The sequence below is a fragment of the Polyodon spathula genome, chromosome 11 (genome assembly GCF_017654505.1).
Source record: "Polyodon spathula isolate WHYD16114869_AA chromosome 11, ASM1765450v1, whole genome shotgun sequence".
NCBI classification, from domain to species: Eukaryota; Metazoa; Chordata; class Actinopteri; order Acipenseriformes; family Polyodontidae; genus Polyodon; species Polyodon spathula.
The window spans coordinates 12,145,478-12,166,273 of NC_054544.1; the positions used below are offsets into that span (position 1 = coordinate 12,145,478).

Consider the following 20,796-nt stretch of genomic DNA (forward strand, 5'->3'; position numbering starts at 1 on the left):
AGCCATGTGGCAAAAAGTTTTTTGGTCTGACGAAACTAAAGTGGAACATTTTGGCATAAATGCAAAGCGTTATGTTTGGAGCAAACCCAACACAGCGCATAACCCAAAGAACACCATTCCTACTGTGAAGCATGGTGGTGGCATATCGTGCTATGTTTCTCATTGGCAGGGACTGGGGCACTTGTCAGGATAGAAGGGAAAATGAATTTAGCAAAGTACAGAGAATTCCTTGAGGAAAACCTGCTGCCCTCTGCAAGAAAGCTGAAACTGGGACACAGCCAAAGCTACACTGGAGTGGCTAAGGAACAAAATGGTAAATGTCCTTGAGTAGCCCAGTCAGAACCCAAACCTAAATCCAATTAAAAATTTGTGGCATGACTTGAAGATTGCTGTCCATCAACACTCCCCAAGGAACTTGACAGAGCTTGAACAGTTTTGTAAAGAAGAATGGTCAAATATTGTCAAATCTAGGTGTGCAAAGCTGGTAGAGACCTATCCCAACAGACTCACAGCTGTAATTGCTGCCAAAGGTGCTTCCAGCAAGTATTAACTCAGGGGGGTGGAGACTTATCCAATGATGATCTTTCAGTTTTGTATTTATAATATATAATTTTTTTCTCAATAAAAACTTTTTTCCCCTTAACAATGTGGAGTATGGTGTGTAGATAAGTTGAAAAAAAGTTCAAGGGGGTGTAGACTTTATATATATTTATTTATTTTTTACTCCCTGTAGTGCACGTCTCTGTGTTGAATGGAATCTGTTCTCCTGTTTTTTCCTTTTTTTTATCATGTTGGCATAATTCAGAACACTGTAGTAGTTTATGTTCTGTCGCCTTCATTTATATATCATTTACAGTTGATAGTGTATCTCTCCATGCTGATAATAGCTATTGCTCAAGAGCTTTCTTATCTGTAAATACAAATTTCCCCTTAGGTATCTTTCACCAGGGATAGCATGCATATTCAAATTGTGCTATCTTGGTGACAGTGCAATTCATAAATCATATTTCCGCAAAAAGAATACAATTTCTGGTTTTAAGGTACAATGCCATATAAGCATGCTTTACAGCTTCTGCTTTAGAATAACCATACTTTGTAAATGCCAGCTGTTATCAATATCCCATATCAATGTGCAGCTTTTCCAAGGTCTGTGCAGCTGATGGCTGCCTCCCCCTCCCCCATTTCCCAAAAAAGAAAAAGGAGGGCTGTTATGGGAAGGCTGCAAATAAAAACTAGGTCATAGTTTAAGTGAGCTCTACCCACCAGACATTTGACACACGGAAATCCCCAAAACATTATTGTTTTTCTTATGTTTCGGTAAACAACACAGTATCATATATACTTGTCAATTATTTATGTGTAAATTAAAAAAAAGAACAAGGCATCCCCCTTAGTAGGCTTAAAGTCAACACATAAAACAGTGTATTAATCAAACTGCAAAGACTACAAGTAAAGGAACTACGGTTCGTATCACAACCAATAATACTTTCATTACCCTAATTACAGTGATATGTGGTACTAGACGAGATTTGTCAATCCTAGTATATTTTAGTTTTTTTTTTTTTTTTTCTCGTGTACTTTTTAAACCGATATACCAAGCAATCGGTTTAAAATGTTTCTCCTTCTCTTTGTCTATAATCATTCATGATTTTTCTTTTCCCAGTGATGATGCTTCTAACTTTAATGAGATGCACATAGCAATGTAAGAGTGATGGACGGTTTTACAGACAGAGACACCTCCCTATATCCCACAGTTGGATACTTCCAATAGCTTGCAAAAAAGCATGCTCCTGCTATTAGCAGAATGATGTTATTTTTTATGCTGTACTGTAAAAAAGGACTCTGTGAAAAGACGGTTACATGCTATTCACGGTTTCAAGTTGCAGCTTGAGTGCTGATATGGACTGAGGTTTGGTGGTATTATACTGGAGTGTCTTGAATCCGCAGGTTTGCATAGTTATTCATTTTAGTTTCATTTTCTTAATGTAATTGTGGCCTTAGGTATATAAATAACTAAACAATTCTAATGCATATTTATAGCAGTATTCTATTCTATAATTACAGTGCAAAAGGCTGTTCACATACTGACATCTAGCAGGACATTGAAGGGAAGTTTAAAACCAAACTAAAGAAAGCAAGCTGTACACATAGCAGTAGAATTTAATTAATGTAAAATAAAAAAATAAATAAAAAGTTTTATACTACAATTACATATTTAGCTGGATCTGTGGTCCAAGTTTACTGTTTCAATTTAAATCATACTTCTGCTTCTGTAGTGTAAAGTTATGCCTGTTGCCTGGCTACCTGCTTATACAGTACAGTTTCTTAATTATGAAGAATACAGAGGAGGTGGAAAAAAACAGTATTTTATGAATAACATATAAAACAAGAATGCATTTTAAGAAAACTTAATTAAAACATGAGGTAGAAATAGTTTACTGCCTGTGATTCTGTGTTTCATTACTTTTATGCCACTCCCGATGCAGTCTGTGGATTGAGTCAGTACAGTAGTCTATAGAAAATCCATGTGAGTTCCATTTAGGTTTAAACACAAAGCAAGAGTACAAGTAAGCATTGGGCAGCAGGACTCAGGGAAAGGAACCATTGCTGAAGAACAGCACTATACGGTACCTCTGAGAAACTAGGCACAGAGGCAGTTTTTTTAAACGTGATAATAAAGACTTGAATATTTGATCACTGTTCACAATCTCATCTGACTGATTGCTGGAAACCACCTCTGATCCAAGCTTACAACGGTCACAGATATCAGTGTGACAAAGTTTATACATTTAAATACAACATTTGGTACAGTAATAGCTTGATGCATTATTTAATAAAGGGAACTTTATGTGTTGCTTAATTATTCAGGGTTTGCTCACCCTTTTCATTTACTAAAACTTAGCTTTAACTTTAGTACTTACTCTCAGAATATATACCACATTAAAAATACATAACAAGATTCACAATAGGTCTACAGTAACAGTAATATGTTGAAACCAAGAGTTGTGCAATGTTCCTCCGTTGGTGACATATTGTAATCAGTTCATCCTCTCTTAGGTCTGTATACTGTTAGTCTCCCTTGGATTTTCCACAGCAGTGTAAGAAGTCCATTGTTCAGTCTTCCTGTAAACAAGTCACATAGATTGCAATTACACTTGTTCAGAGGCAGCGAATAAATCAGAAAGCACGTTTCTTCCTAATCACTCATATCTGTAGACATTTCCTAGCAACGCTGTGGCCTAGCAGTTCTCACAGTCAAGCATGGAGGAGGCAATGTCATAGTGTCTGGGGATATTTTGGTGGCCATAATATTGAAGACCTCTGTGTGATTGAGGGTATTAAGCACTAGTGTCATATATAGACATACCATTGTGACAGCAGCTAATTAGTCAAAGAATCATCCTTCTGCAAGAAGGAAACAAGCCTCAGAACTCCATTTAGAAACAGAAAAGAACAGGTGTGGGGGCGCTTGTTGTGGTCAGCTCAGCTTGCATCTACAGCGAGAAATATGGGGTTGAACCTGAGTCTTGAACCATTTCCAGAACACAAATACAAAGAATAGATACTGATGTTTGTTGTGGAGCCTTTGTCCATTTTGAGTGATACAGTAGCTACTCTAAATAGCTTCATGTTAGTTTGTTCCAGTAGTTTTTATATTTCAGCTGAACAACAGATCCTACTATCTTACAGTTTTATTTAATTCTTTGGCCAAATGTACAGAACATGTGTTTTGCATGCAAATAATGTATCTATGCTTGCATCATAGATACATTTCTGAATACACAGAAAAAAATAGGTAATTCATTTTGTTACTTAAATCTTAAGTTACACCTGATATAACCAACTTTGAGCTAGCACTTTTAATGATTCGGTTCTGAATTCCCATTGATTTCCTTGCCATGGCTATGTAAGTAACACAGAATTTGTCATTCTGTAAACATGCATTTAAAACTCTAGCCTTGACACAGTAAAATCGTTTGTTTAGTTCAAACCCACTGTCCATAGCGCTATTAATACTTAACTAAAAGTGTTTTGCCAGACTGCAGTTCACATTTTCCATGGGAGAAATTTGTTTTTCCAATGTATTTTCATTTATTTATCCATTTTGCTTTAGAGGTTTGCCATGGCAACCAAATTAGCCTTAATTGTTGCTACAATACATTATATAGACTTTTCTTTAACTTTTGCATTATTAGACCAGCTTATAGTACCAGAAATAATGAATTTAAGTGTGCATGGCCCTAAGCCCTTGTCAAATAAAGTGTCAGCTATTGTGAAATCCTTTTCATTTGTTTTCCTTATTATACTAATGTAAATGTAATTCTCCAGGTGTTTTAGTATCAACATGCAGGTGTCAGAGCTGGCAATGTATATCATTATACTTTTAACGTGAAAAAATGGGACTGGATAAAAATAATGTAGTGAATTACAGAGGAAAACATTATAAACAAGGCTTTAGGGGAAAGAATAATGAGCATAATGCAGGACAGAATATATAGTGTAGTTTATACTGTGTCATTTATTGAATGGCTGATTGTGTTTATACAGTATAGTTTAACCAGTGGAAAATGATTCATAACAAAAAGAAGGTTCATAAAGGAATTGGTTTGACTCTGATAACAATGGAAAGTGCCACGCTCTCCAAACAAAGTTTTGTGAAAAGTCAAAGTCATGAACACATGTTTAAAGCTGCATTTCTTGTGTTTGAACATAATCAGTAATAAGTGTAATAGATCGGGAGCAATTTAGAAGTAAAATGTAATGTAAAATGTATGAAGCAAGCTAGGGATGTGCTACAGACTGGGGGCTAGCTGCGTGTTCAGTGCAGCCCAGGCCTCTGCAGAAGCTCCATGATGTCCTTTTCCAAGAATGAGCCCAGCTTCCACAACAAAGTGTATGCCGTCTGGTTAGTGAAGTACAGGTATTGTCAACGTGTCACTGCGTCTTGTGGCAGACATGGTACATGGTACTGATCACACAGGAAGTGATTCTTTAGAGTCTGTATATTAACATAATTAGCCATTCAATAAACAGTACATGGTGAAACTCCTCTTTGTAAACTAATAATACATATAGTAAAGTAATACAACCAAATATACAAATTGTAAAGTTATATATATGTACACACACACACACACACACACACACACACGGCCAAATAGCTGTCATTGCAAATGGAGGATCTGTGTTGATTTCCCAGATGACCCCCTAGCCCCATTGCCCTGGAACATGATCCCTTTTTTCACATGTTGCAAGGATCCTGAAATATTCTGCATGTCTCAGAATGGACCATTTAAAGAAAGACCACAGTGCTGCCATCTGGATTAACATTGCTGGTGAAGCAAGCACTGTGATGATAATTCAGAAAGGTGTTGCCCGAAGGGACTTATTTATTTTTTGTAAATGGATGTAGACAGACATGGGCTTGAATTTTCTAGGCCTATAATGTACTTTAAAAAAAAATGATACATTTAAAAGGTTTAATGGACGTTTTCTTTTTTCATAATAAAAGTGCTTGACTTCTTTTGGAGAATGCACACATACCTAACTATACCTAATGCTCTCTATATGTAATATGAAAACAATCTTTGGAGATGAATTTGATTTGCAAATGAGTGCTAGGTACAAAACAAAGGTCAGCTTTAACATTTTGCAACTGATTTGCAAGAAGACTACAACAGTGTGTCTGCTTTTGATTACTTGTTTAACTACATAGATGTGACGCAAAAAAAAAAAAAACAGTACTGTAAGAGGTCAGCTTTGTTTGTGCAGCACGGACATTGTTACTTTTCACTAGCTAAGCAAGTAACAGGAAAGCCTACTTATATTGCTTACTCATTTGTTTGTTTTATATTCAGAAATGGGAAATAACAGCTTGTATTGATTTTACAGCGTTGGATTATTAATCCAAATGAGTGCTTTCACAAAACTAGAAAATGGCTTGCTTGTGATGGTCACTCCCACACAGGAAAACCACAGGTGTTTCCTTCTGATAGCACTCAACATCCCCTTTTGTCTTTACCAGGAAGTACGTCCAGAAAGAGCTTCACGTTCACCAGCATCTAAGAGACAGCTCGTAAGTAACTACAGTAGTTTTGTGATGGACCAGAAAGACAGCCAGACAGAAGACAACATGTCCTCAAAATCCAGCCTGGACAACAGTGAATGTGAGGAAAACATATTTATAGAATATTATTTACAATGTACAGATATTTCTATTTCAATTATCTTGAAAAATACATATAAACATGTAAAGAGTGATGCATGGAACTATTTCATATCTGTTGGTAGAAGTGAAAGAGAATGTACAGTAATCAGAAAATTGCATTTGGTAAAAAAAATGAAATTGAAGGTTTTCAGTCATATGTGCTTAGGAATCAGCTGTGCTGAAAGTAGTAACACAGATTTAACTTGGTAGCAGAGTGAGCAATTACCCAGTCAACTAAATATGCATGTTTTGCCAATAGTGTCTCTATCGGAGCCCATATGTAGCAAAATAACAAAATCAGTATACCTCAAAATATACTGTTTGCTGATCATCCAGGGGTAAGGTGTGCAGTATGTACAGTATGTGCTTTTTTTATTCTTTCGTAATGTGATTTGGGTTATATAAATTACTATCACCATACATGATGAATTGTGTATATACACACACACACACACACACACACACACACACACACACACACACACACACATACATATATATATATATATATATATATATATATATATATATATATATAGCAATTGTTAACGAAGATTTATAAATAAGTATTTTATGTACCTTAGTCCACACCTAAAGGGCCTGAAATGGGAACATCTTAAGGCACTGTATAATTCATATTGTACAATAAGTCTGGGTAATCCAAGTCACATAAATAAGTTTTAAGACTCCAGCTCCTAGATAATGTCTTGCTTGAAATCTATTGCTTTAATTAAACAGCAAACTTGATACTTTGTAAAGCTATAGTCCTGGGTTGAATAGTACCTCTTTTTTATATATAGGTATATACAGTGATATTATTCTCTATGCTAAAGCAATATACTAAAACATTTTAGGTCATACATACATTTTAGGATAAATGAGGAAACATTTGATTCAAAGACCTGCATTGTCTGTGTTAACAAAAGTTTTTTGTTTGTTTGTTTTTTTAAGAAGGTGGTAGGATGTAAACCTTAGTTCTGGGTTGAATACTCCTCTTTTTAACAGCATGATTTAACGTCCAATATTTTTTTTTTTTTTTTGAACATTTAATGGAAAATATATTATTTATAGGATGTAATTTTTTTTTGCCATAGCCCTGGAGTATTGGTTTAAACAGGATGTTTCACTTGTATTAATAATCATATGATTAAGAAAAGGAAACCGAATTCACACTGTCCCTTATCAGAGTTGTTAAACCAAATAATTCTTGTTCAGAGTACATTACAGAAATATAATGTTACTGAGAACTCAAGGGAGCTTTAATTGTGTGCAAGTCTGGAGTTCTTTGAAAAAGTCAGATTTTCAATTAAGGTTGGATTGGATGGTTATATTATTATTATTATTATTATTATTATTATTATTATTATTATTATTATTATTATTAATATTATGTATTTATTTGACAGGGACAACATACGATTTTTAACATTTATGACAAGTCATAAGACGCATTGTATCCAGACTAACACAATATTAAAGGCAAATTTGGTTAGCATAATGCAAAGAAGTGGAACATCATGGGCTGTTGTTAAAGTCTTAGAATGAAGTGCAGTTGGTTTATTGGAAATATGTGTGAAATTAGACCAGATGCATTGTGCCCTTTGCCAATGTGTTTTTTTATTATTATTTTTATTTGTATAGCACACTGTCACCGAGTTGCCAAATATCATAATTGCAGTAAATATCTGGAAGTCCTATTGTGAAATATAATATATGGTAATTGAAAACTCTAGTGATTATAATTACAAAGCAAGATTTCCATTACAGAGAGTAGATGTTAAAACTTCCTGCTGATTTGAACTCAGCTCTCACCAAGATAAGCACCAACTAAGACGTAGCTTTACAGAACCAATGAATAACCTAAAGACAAAAGCTTAAAATGTTTTGTCCAACTGAGATTTGATTTATGTGAAAGATTTATATTTGACGAATGAATGCCATTCTCAGCCATACTTAGGAGGTGCAAGTTTTGCATTTCATAAACTACTGAGCTGCTTCCAAACATTAACTGGCAATATCAGAACATAAGACATCGCTGTTCTAAAAAGCAAATACACCCAATCCTTATCTCTTCTAAAAAGCTGTGTGCACACCTCTGTGTAAAAAGGTTAAACATTTGTAAAGATGTGAAAACCTCCAGATTGATCCTGATTGAACCCAGATCTAGTTCACTTGGCCTGCTACAGGAAGTGTTTTAGTAAATGACATGGCGTGGCATGAAAGTAGTCCAACTGATGTCAGTTTCTAAACATAATCGTCCCTGGAATCAAGCCAAAACTGGCTGGTAAAATCCACTTACAAGAAAGAAAATTCTTGTAATGTGTTATAAGCAGAAGGGTTAGTGATCAGATTCTGAAATTTGGCAATGGTACCAGTATAACTAACAAATCCTGTTATCTTAAGAGCTTGGTTATGGAACCGAGGGTCCTCATAAATTAGCAGATTTTCACAGGTTCCAAACAGAGCTTTAACCACCTTTAGTTCGGAAGAAGGTAAAACATCTTTATTTACTATACTGTAAAGTTATTTTTCTTTGCTTAGCATAAATAATAATAATATACTGTAATAATAATAATACTTTATAAGAGTCAACTTCTACATAAACAAATTAAAACATTGGTTGGTTATGTGGCAAACAAAGCTTTGAGTAAAAATGGAGCTGAATAATATATGAGCGATAGAGCCCGTCGATGCGGGCTCTACTGTGTGGTACATGACCGCAAGTGGAGTTATGTGTCCTGAACCATAGGTAAGGGCGCTAACGAAGGTCAAGGTCATCTATCACACGATAGAGCCCGCATCGAGAGGGCTCTATCACTATTACAAAATGATGTATTTTTATACTTATACCTATATTTACCTTAAACTTCTGATATTTTGCCAGGTAACATTCCACCGAGGAAAATAGTCCCTAACATAATTAGAATATAAAAACGACATACACGTAGAGATAATGTTTTATTATTATTATTATTATTTATTATTATTATTATATTATTATTATTATTAAAATTCTTATTACTGCTAACAATTTTATTTGTTATGGTCTTACACGTTCTTATTATAATTTGTCAGGATATGTACAATTGTTGAATAGTCCGTGTAGTATTGAGTCTGACTCGAAACTTGTTGTTGGAGGCGGGGCGTCATTCAAGCAGGCAGGGAGTGGATTGGCTGGTGCGGAAAGAACTGAAACAGGGTTGGGAGTTTGACTGGCTGGTTTTGAGGGAGGTTGTTGTTTGGATCCAGCCGATGATAGAATTGTTGACCAATCGTGTCTTCCCTGTTCATTTGCTGTCCAGTTGCTGCGAATTGAGCCACCATTATGATGGCCTGTCATAGACATGATTTCTCTTGTCTCTAGACCAGCGTCAGAAAATATGTTTAAGTAGCTCTTTATGTTATCAGATTAGCTGTAGATTAGAATGTTAAGGGAAATAGCCAGATTATGCGCGGATTGATTTTAAAATGTAATTCACATCTATGCAAAATGTTCGCATTTAATCGTTTTCTAATATATATATATGTGTGTGTGTGTGTGTGTGTGTGTGTGTGTGTATATAAAATAGGGAAATAAGTGAGAAAAGTCTGGCTAAATAAATCTACTATTATTATTAAATAGTCACACTGAAAACAAATGGACCTGTTTACACCTTGGCATTTGGCTTTTGATGCTGTAGGTAGATGTTTATTATAGAGTGGGGCAGTGCTAAATGAACTGAAAAATAATGGGATACCCTTAATCTAGTGATCCTGTCTTTTGTTACATTATGTTACAAAATTGTAAAATATCTCTAAAGCTCCAGAGAAAGAAATAAATGGACAGGAAAAAAAAAATGGGAAAAAATGCTGTAATTGCATCCTTCTGAAGGTTGTTTATTTTTTCCAGGAATATTTAAATGAAACATTCCAAATTGAAATTTTGAGACCTTCCAAGTGGAAAGAAAGGGAGATTAAAAAAAGGCTATAAAAAGCTTGAAAGGAAAGGAAGAGATAAAAGGGTAGGCTATCCAATGTTGGCACGCTGTGGTATAAGAAATAAAGAGAAAAAAATTACTTGAGGATGAGATAGTAGCAATATGGGAATCAAGATACTTGGTAACATACTCTGCCACATGTTTTTTTTTCCAGTGATGTTTGGCTTTAGCTGGATACATACATCCTACAAAGTGGTTGTCCAACTGCCTCAGATAAAGTAAAAAGTTATGTTCAAAGTAGAATGCAGCGGGGGAAGTGACACAGCATCTGTGCAACTGCAAGCTAATTGTTTCACTTGTGAAATGATTCTGTTTTGATAAAATGTGTGTAAAGAATGCATAGAGTAGCTGAGGGGTTACCATCTAGAGCTGAGTTTTGTATTATTATTATTATTATTATTATTATTATTATTATTATTATTATTATTATTATTATTATTATTTTTTTTTTTTTTTTATATCTAGGATCGAAAATAACCAGTTAAATAGAATATAACAAGACAGCTGCAACCTCAATGTAAATTACAATTTAATAAAGAAAATGAATTAGCTAAGTTCCTGGACTCACTATTGTAAATGCCTGGTTATTATTGTAGCACTAGCCTCTCAACCAATTATAGTACAAAGTAATTTCCACTGTATTTATCATCTTACCAATAACAGTAACATATTATTTTCATAGTACCCTCCACAGTTTTAACTAAAATCAGGTTATGGCCTGGGGTCAGACAGTGCCTCCAGGTAATGGAAGGAATTGTTTTTTTTGTCCATGTCGCTGTAGTATGAACATATCCCATATAAAAAGTAAATCTGTATTCCTTTCCATCACCACATTGTTGATTGCAAAATACACAGCATGTACACACTTCTTTTGAGGACTGTTGTGTTGGGGGATGCAGTTGATCTACTAGAATTACTTTTACTACAAGCTCAACAAAATGAGTCCAGTTAGTATGACTTATTATCATTATAGCTTCATATAAGTAGTACATTTAGGTTGTTTGTACAGTATGTCTATACTATTTCTCATTAAATGGGTATACCATTAGACACAATACATGAGCAAGTTTAAAAATATATATATAGAGAGAGAGAGAGAGAGAGAGAGAGAGAGAGAGAGAGAGGGGGGGGGGGGGGGGGGGGGGGGGGAATATTGGCCAGTTGAACCAACCTGTCCAACGTTTTCAAAAAAAAAAAAAAGATTTCTTGTCATTATGAGGATGTCTTGTGCATGGATTTCTAGAAGTCTACATTCAGGCTACATAGGCCTCACCTTCTAAAAAAAGACACCAAGGTTCAGCTTTTACAAGTGGGCTAAAATAAGATCAGCTGTCACTGTCTCACTTGGTAAGAGGAGGTTGGAGCTGGTCTCCACCACAACAAGCATGATTTACACTATTCCTGGGCATAGAACAAACCCTGCCACAAGTGGGTTTAAAGGCTTTTCATAGGATACTACTACTCTAAACACTCCAGAACCCTTTTTTTTGCAAATACAAAGAAGGGGTAAGTACTCAAAATCTTTAACAGTTCTATTTTCAACCATTCTGGTTTACAAAAGCTAGTGCTCTTAAGAAATCCTCAAAGATCTAATTCACTAAGACAAGGCTGTTCAGCAGCACAGTTTTAAAGGAAATCAAACTATCACGCTGTACTGTACTAGTGTCACTGAAATGCATTTGTGGTGTTTCTTACCTGTGGTGTGATCCTGTATATCCGTGTTGGGGTGAAACTTCACTAAAGTCACAACGTATCACAAGATGCATGTCATAATATACTCATTATAGTGAGTTGTATGAAGTACAAAAAGATAAAAGGATTATTAATGACGTATTTCGTTAATCAGCTGGGGGAGCTTGTATCCATACCCACTATACATCTCATGTATTCAAGTACCTTTTAGTAGATTACAAGTAGCTGTATTTTAATCACTTATCAGGAGTCTGCCTGTATTTCCATGCAATGCATTAAAATGTTGTTTGTTTTTAATTATTTTTTAACTGGAGAGTAGTTTTTGTCACTGATACCTCATTTACACAGGGGCCCTGACAAGACAGCAGCAGCAGCTGTCAAACAGAATGGTAATGTATTCTTAAAGGCAGTGACCTTTAGCTAGGTGAGACGAGGCAATTACAGCAAATAACATAATAAGCAATTGGAAGGGGTAATAGAAAGTGGGGTTTATTGTTTTGTCCCAAGATGTTTACATATGCATTAAAAGCAGGTTTGTTTCTACCACACAAAGTCAGTCACAAGCTGCGATAGTCAAGGTGCACACACATAATAATTTAAAAGTAGTCTTATCGATATAAATTGGTTATGAGATTCAAAGCAATTATTTCAGCTATCGTTATCCTCTGGGCTACATTCAATAAACTTGCATTATTAGCGGCTTTTTTTTCCACACACACTAATCATATTTACTTTTCATTCATTACCACAGATGTCTCCTATGTAAAGCCCTTGTCAACTAATGCTTGCTAACTGGCAATAACGATAGACCATGCTTATTTTTCAGCTTTTATTTTTCTAAAATAAAACTTAACAAGCATAGGAAATATGTTAATGGCTACACAGCTCCTGTAGGAGAATGCAGTGTTTTATTGCTTTTATCAACACACTTATTGAAAGATGAATACATCATTCTGTTCCATTAAAATAAGACTGGAGTTTTCAGGTTACCTTTTTCTCACTGCCAGCTCCAGCTCCAGCTCTTAGGTCAGCACAGTTTAATGGAGATACTGGTTTGAATGTACGCACCCAGGGATAACCTCATACTACATCACTCTGATGACACCATTGATTCCATATACAACCAATAGCCAGGGAGATTGATAGTGTGAGCTCAGATCTCACTGGTGGCAGAAGCATTCTAGCTCTTACTCTTCCCATATGATGTATATATACACATTATCTATATACAAATATTTGCCAGCAGAACTGTGATTGCTTTACAGAAAACTAAAGGCCATTGTCCACCTTTAACATATGGAATGCCGAAGTACAAGCTGTCAGAACATGTTCTTCATGGTCATTCAACATTCTTCTAGATTGCTTTGTGACCTTTCTTTGCTTCCATATCATAGTGTGGTTCTCTCAGTGGAAAGGAAACTCGATTCTGTGGGGCCTGTAAAGTAGTTTATAAAAAGGAGGGTTTCTTTTATAGCTGGACCTGGCGCCGGCATTACTTCACCTAACTGTTATGTGAGTTTCTGATTCACTGCGACTGGTCATGAGATACCCATGGATTGCCATTACACTTTTTCAAGTTCACTTCTCCTAGTCACCAGCCCTATAATATAAATGGATTCTTTATCCATTGTATTTCAACAAGCATAAATATGTCAGATTACCATAGGTGTTAAATATTTGACCCGTCTTTCAAAATGTGATTGCAAGGGAACCTACTTACTTTAGGAGGTTGCTAGGCTAGTATCAGATCTGATGGCACCAGGGTGATAAGTTTACACCAGCATATTAACCATAGACAGGAATCTAAAATTGGTGGTTAAATATTTAAAATGGAACAAAGTTTCATCACATGGTATGTTATTTGGTCTTCCTTCAAGTTTCAATGTGATGTGAATATATAATACCATTGCACAATTACTTTTAAGCAATTTTTATAGTCAACTCAGCATATCTACTGAGGGTATAAATGATAATGTGTGTTAAAAAAGAGATAGACAGGTGGTAGTTTAAGGCAGATCATTTGAATAATCATTTTTTTACGTAAAGCAAAAAAGAAAAGTTCTCAAGTTCAAGGTTGTTGTCCAGTTTATTGTCCACTTTTTCCATTTCATGGATGAATATAAAGAAAGGCTTTTTTGCACTGTATCGCCATTGTCCACACATGCTATTTTGAGTAGATAATGTATAATTAAATCTGTATGCTGACAGCACCAGATCATTCGTGTGACATTGATAAACTAGTGGCATTACTAAACTATAATTTCTCATGGGCTTAACTACATTTTTACTTTATGTCTGTCTAATAGTGCCTTGGTTTATTAGATTTCTCGATAGGCTTCAAAGCCATGAATTATATGTGCTTACATATTTAACAGCCCTTGTTTGACAAGCAAACACATTTTGTCTCATAATATGCAGTGATATTCCAAAACGGGGAACTTCACCAAACAAAGGAAACATGTATTAAATACCTCACACATGTAAATGTTTATTTTTCCCATTATTTGAAGAAATATGTAAGTAATAAATAAAGTTGCCAGAATTGTTGTACGACGATAACCAGAGCCAGCTGCTGTACAAAAATCATTTTTCACTTTCTTTTAAAAAATGATTTATTAAGAATGTCATTTGTCATATAGATTTTTTTAGCGCTATAATAAAACTAAACCTACATTTTCTCACTCTAAAATAATTTCAACTCTTACAGCAATTTGTATAATTGATCAAGTTATTGAGTTAAATGCTTTCTGAAAAGATTATATAGTTGTGAAATGATTGAGTTTAACATTCCATTGAGCAAACCATCCAAATTAGGCAATTTAGTTGCATTTTAGATAACACAGTACAATCTGCACTTGAGACGTTGAGCTTATTTAGTAAAAATAAATGAATCAGTGGTCTGCTAAACTATGCGCAAAAGCAATTTGCATTGCAAGTGTTTCTCCATTAACCCTTTAAATACCTGTTATCAGCATTCTGTCATATGAAAACCACTAAAAAACCAAACCTCCCACCCACACACAAACACACGTACAACAACCCAAAGCACAGGCAAGGCCCACTGTCTTATTTAGGGGTTAGCCCCAGCAAACAAATTAACTGGAGGTAGAGCTATTGCAAAGTTGTTCTACAATTTACGATTAAGAGTTTGAAGTTGTATATGAAACCAACTAGCCTCACAGTAATTAGCAGAACCTCAGTACTGAACAAGATGTTGTGGCTTCTCCAGCAACTGCATCAACACAGTATTTTTTCCTTTGTGTTTGAAAACAGGCAGACAATAACCTGGTTTCTCTTTTTAAAAATGTAGCAGCGTTGTTTGCATATGCACAGGATAATTATCTGAGGACAGACCTCCACATAAATCCCTTCTTCCTGCTATGTATAGAAAGTAAATGGTTTGTGAATCGCATCACCACTAAATGATGCCATTCCATCAGACTGAGGGAATCCAATTCTTTGCATGTCGACAGACCTTTAGTGTGTCTGGTCTTTCATGACATAAAACACAATGTGAAAAAATAGCACTAACTAGTTAATGTTCTAACTTCCTTTGACCTGTAATATAAATCCAATGTCTGTTCTCAAATTCTAAGAAAATAAATTCTTTCTAAGGGTATATTTAGAAGTTCTCCCCTCATTGGTAAACGTTAGCAATAATTACTTCTGTAATTATCTGACTAAGTGTGAATTTTGTGAGTAGTACCATTGAAGTAAAATATAATATCTATATATATATAAATATATATATAGATATATATATATATATATAATTATATATATATGTCTGTAAACACCAACCACACTATTAGAGTCTATTAAGAGTTTCGCGAACTCATTGTAGTATATAATATATATAAATATAGATATTATATATATATATATATATATATATATATATATATATATATATATATATTATTTATTTAAAGCTTTTTGTTTGTGTTATAAATGTCAACACTTTTCCCTTTGGGCTTTCTTCGTCCATTAAACATGGCTTTACAACACTGCACAGCTCATTAATTATTGTGGGCTCTCTGTTCCTTAGCTGCTGGCAGCACTGACAAGCTTGGAACTGGGATTTCACAGGAAGCTTCTAACCAGAATAACAGTGCACCACTGGACAACCAGGAAACTGTTTCGCTGAAGGAAAGACTGGCCATGTATCAAGCAGCTGTCTCCAAGAAGGAGGCTGCCAGCCCTTCCAACCCAGTAAGATACTGCTTCTAATTCTAAAGTTGGAATTGAACTTAATTAATTAATTTAATTGCATTTTAAAACTAGCCATTCTGGAAATGTTTATGATTTGTAAGTTAATTTACATTTTAATAAATATTTACAGATATTCCTGATACGGTAGCATCATAAACTCCCTATTCCATAGTTGTTTTCATTATAAATCTTATACATATTTTTTTGATTTGGGGACCAAGAATTTATTTAATTGGAGGTATCACTAAATAGAGCACCATAAAAAAAAAAAAAAACAGCTGAGTCTGATTTAATATTGAAAATCACATCTTCCATTCAAATCGACGTTGCTATCTGGCTTCTTATATACATATATTGATTATACTTCAAAAGATGGTGGCAAACTGATTACACAGAGATATACCCAACATTGTGCCATAGCACAGAACAATGTTCTTCAGAGGTTATTGGAGGGAGTATCAATACCTGACTGGAAAATACATTTTTCTGACTTCTTGGCGATTGTAAAAGCTCCACGGTAAATGGCAGACTAAGTGGGACCCCAGGATGATTGACTCAATCAACTATCCAGGCAGGATCATGTTTAATCTAACCAACCCCCTGTTAAATCAACCACCACAGAGCTTGTGTGGTTTCAGACCTATCGTAGCTCATGGCCTCTATCGCCCAACGATGTCATACTCAGCTAACTAACTTAAAATAAATAACATAGCACTCAAATCAATAAATGACCTGTTAGTTTAAAGTTTATACAAAAACCAAGCCAACATATTCAACACAGTATTGGTTTTAGTACTGCTGCTAATTTACATTAATGCATGGCACAGTATTTTATGTATTATATTAAAAGACTTGCTTTGGCTAACTTCAAATTACATGTAAGTAAACATTTTCATTTATTGTCAATTTGTTAAAGTTACCTGTTAAATGTTACATGTCCATTAATAAATGCTTGCAAAAAATAGCATTAATAGTTGTCTTTCACTAGAATTATCGATTAATTAATCGTCCAGATGGAGTGATTAATCGATTAAAAGAAAATGCCAAGATTAAAACCCTATATATATATATATATATATATATATATATATATATATATATATATATATATATATATATATATATATAATATATGAAAACTTAAATGTCAGAAATGGTTTACTCTACACTTCTATCTGCAATCTGTTTCTGTATTAGATGTACAACACACAATGTTTCATATTCTTTAAGATGTATATGGGGGGGGGGGGGGGGGGGGGGATAAATCTAAATTCCAAATTAAATGAATTGCTAACCAGATTGTAGACGTGTTTGCCAATAAACATGTAGGAGATGCAGAAAAGATCTTTTAGAATGTATTTCCATGTACTGTAGGTATTTCCAGAATAAATCCTTTCTGGCTTTCATTTCTGTGTGGGAATAGAGATACTTTGCATTCACATGTAAAATTGCAAAATAATGTACAATGTAATTTATTCCAAGCTTCACAAAATGTCAATTGGGAAACATAGTTCTGGTTGTCCTTTTTGCATAATTTGTTAATAAACAGTATACTGTCGTGTTGGTTTCCATTTCAACTAAACAGCTAATTCTGGGCTTGACTGCTCTTCTGGAAAGAAGAGTAAACATGACTCACAAATAGCTGAAAAATAGAACATTGTGTACTGTTTGTGCCCCCTGTAGGATAATCCTGAAAGCAATTATTCATACAAATAATCCCTGAGTCTGTCATCAGCTTTCTTTAGGAAGGACAGGAAATGTATCGTTTTGGAGGGTGATACTTTGTATGTCACTGACACTTACATGTCATCTCATTGTAAACAGGATACCAAATGGAATACACTTAGCATTTAACAGAAATACTAGTAAAAAGTATTTTTTATTTTAATAAATGTCAGAAAACCCAGAACAAAAAAATACTATTAGTTTGTTTCTCTTTCCATTTAAAGTGACGGTAGCTAATGTTCTTTTCACTGCTTCATTAGGCTGTGGAGGAGTCTGAAGTTTGTTCTATGCCTGGAGGCCTAGCCAGTGTGAAGAAACAATTTGAGAGTCAAGAAATGTCATCTTCACACAGTACAGTCACCCAATACCATTACCAGCACAAATCTGTACAGGTAATTAACCATATTGTAATGCAAATGATATAACTAGTGGTTGAAATGTAAGCAGTAGACCAATAAACAGATTTATTTAGTAAATTTATTTTTTGAACAATTATTTTTATTAATTTTCCAATTTGGAATGTACAATTGTTATTAACGTAGCTCACTGCTGCAACCCCCGAACTAATTCGGGGGAGACGAAGACAAGCACTCACGTCCTCTGAAATGAGTGCCGTCAGCCATCCACTTTGTTTTCAGTCTGCAAGCCCACCATGCAGCCATATCCAGAACTTACAGCGTCAGAGGACCACGCAGTTCTGAATTACGTACAGGCTGGCCTGTATGCGCCCGGCCAAAAACAGGAGTTGCTGGTGAGCGGTGAGCTAAAGTCTCCCCAGCCAACCTAACCCTTACTCCGCCTGGGCGGCCCTTGGCTAACTGCATGCTGCCCCCTGGCAATTCCTGTCCACAGTTGGCAGTGGCATAGTTGGACTTGAACTGGCAATCTCCAAGCCATAGGACCCATCCTGCACTCCAGGCAGAATGCCTTTACCTCATGCGCCACTCGGGAGCCCTACTGACAATATCATTAAACTGACAAATCTTTTCCATGGCCTTCAAAGCATTGAAGTGCCTTTGTTAAAATCAGTTATTACATTATCGATACATCTGGTAATGTACTGTATGCTGTCTTTCAGAACTAAATATATGATTTTGTATTGTTAACAGTATTCTCTGTTTTACAAAGTTACAAGATAATTAAACACAAAAAGAAACACTATACAAATAGAAATTTCAGGGTGCAGAATGTGTTGCTAGATTAGAAATATAAATGTATTTTAGTACTAACAATGTTTCAGTATTCATTAATTCTACATTCTGGTGCTCCCGGTTATTGTCTATTACCTACTTTTGCAAAAGGGAAATCAGGATGAATACACTTTTCTGCACAGACGTTTCTAATATTCTTACAGTGCCTCAACAAGACTAAACTCTTTTTAAACAGCACTGGGAATATTTGTCATGCAGCCATCAATTAAAAAAAAAAAAAAATCAATGAAGCATTTTAACTTTCACTGTTAGAACATTAATTAATCCCAGCAGTATGATTAATAAATTTCTTCTGTCAGAAAGATTGATATAAACAAGTGAATTTCCACAAAGTGTGACAGCTCATCTTTACTCTCACAGGAAGTGTCAAGTACAGATGAGGTTATAGTGAAGAGCAGTACCAGAAGGGCCGAACAAAAAGAAAACGTTCCTTCATCGCATCAGGTTTCATTTAATAAAGTTGAAAAGGTAATACGTCTTAAATAAAGAAACCTGTTCATGAATATGAAATGGACACACATACATACTATATTAAATGAACAGAAAACAAAAATAAGATAAGCTGTATAGTTAAAATGTGTTTTGCACAATCATTTTACCTGTATAAAATGGTGGTATTGTTTTCATCAGTGTTGAAGAATCAAACGATACAATTATAGCAGATGCATGGTGTTTTGTGTCACACAATTCTAGGGTGTGAAGTAATCTTTCAAAACAATGATTCTAGCCTAACTTAAAATATCAGAAGAATGAGGATTCAGACCTATGTAGTTATGTTATTAGCCAGTGTTAAGCTGAGTCCTTATATTTTTAGTTTTAAGTGGCTTGCTTTTTGTTCATATTGAATGTTTTTGGTCAGATGGTAGAATATTGATGAGAAAATAATATATTACAGATTACAAATGAAGAGAGCAAGGCCTCCAGCTTTAAAACCCACTATGATGAAACAGGTATGACTTTCTTATATACCCTGCGTTCTTTTTTGGGGGCAGGATTTACAGAAGATAATGTGTGGTGGTGGGAAATATAAGACAAGATTTACAAGATTTTTTTACATATCTTACCATATAACACCAAAATAATGTAAAAAAAAAAAAAAAAAAGATATATGTTTATTTATTTTTATTTTTTTGTATTGATAGTAAAAATAATCACAGGAGATGAGCTACCAAAGGTTTCAACCCAGGTATTGAAGCAGCAGTTTGAAAAAACAGCTCATGAAAACACTCAAACAGAGGTTTCTCCAAGCAAGCATCTCAAGGTATTGTCAGATGCAGAAGCATTCTAATTTAGACACAACTTAGGATGGAAATATTTCAGAACGTAATGACAAGATGTGTTTGTTTTTACTATGTACATTTTAAATCTTATCAGTATTGTGTTCTTGTTTTCTCTGTTTAAGACAACTAAAACTTGACATGCAATTGATATTATTAGACTGAAAAGAAAGTTACATTTCTCAAATTGCAGTTTCAAAGGCATAATTAAGCACAATTAAATTAACTCTCAACTGATTTAGGATCAGGAGCAGTAAGAACATCAAATTAGCCCCTCTTAAAAAAAAATAATAATAACATTTTAGACAATTGATTACACATGTGTGCTTATATAATGAAGATTTGTATTTTTATTCAGTTCAATTTCAACACGTCACATCACAGCAAGATTTAAGTAAACACGGATAACACTAGAGTATTCATTATGTAAATTAGATGAGTTTTAGACTTTAATTAGGAATAACGAGTACAAAGATATGCTTGTTTTTAATGTC

At 34.6% G+C, this 20,796-nt stretch overlaps 1 protein-coding gene across 3 annotated transcripts in view; it reads left to right on the forward strand.

Moving 5' to 3' along the window:
- The window catches only part of LOC121323073 (xin actin-binding repeat-containing protein 2-like), a 39,585-nt gene that overhangs the window by 5,876 nt on the left and 12,913 nt on the right, over nt 1–20,796 (forward strand). For 2 of the 3 annotated variants that reach the window (XM_041263802.1, XM_041263803.1), the window contains exons 2-7: nt 6,026–6,167; nt 15,926–16,089; nt 18,075–18,206; nt 19,386–19,493; nt 19,921–19,975; nt 20,168–20,286. In XM_041263802.1, the coding sequence (XP_041119736.1) occupies nt 6,026–6,167; nt 15,926–16,089; nt 18,075–18,206; nt 19,386–19,493; nt 19,921–19,975; nt 20,168–20,286 (720 nt within the window). Of the gene's footprint in view, nt 1–6,025; nt 6,168–11,401; nt 11,692–15,925; nt 16,090–18,074; nt 18,207–19,385; nt 19,494–19,920; nt 19,976–20,167; nt 20,287–20,796 lie in introns of those variants that run through there. The other variant, XM_041263804.1, reaches the window with a different exon arrangement.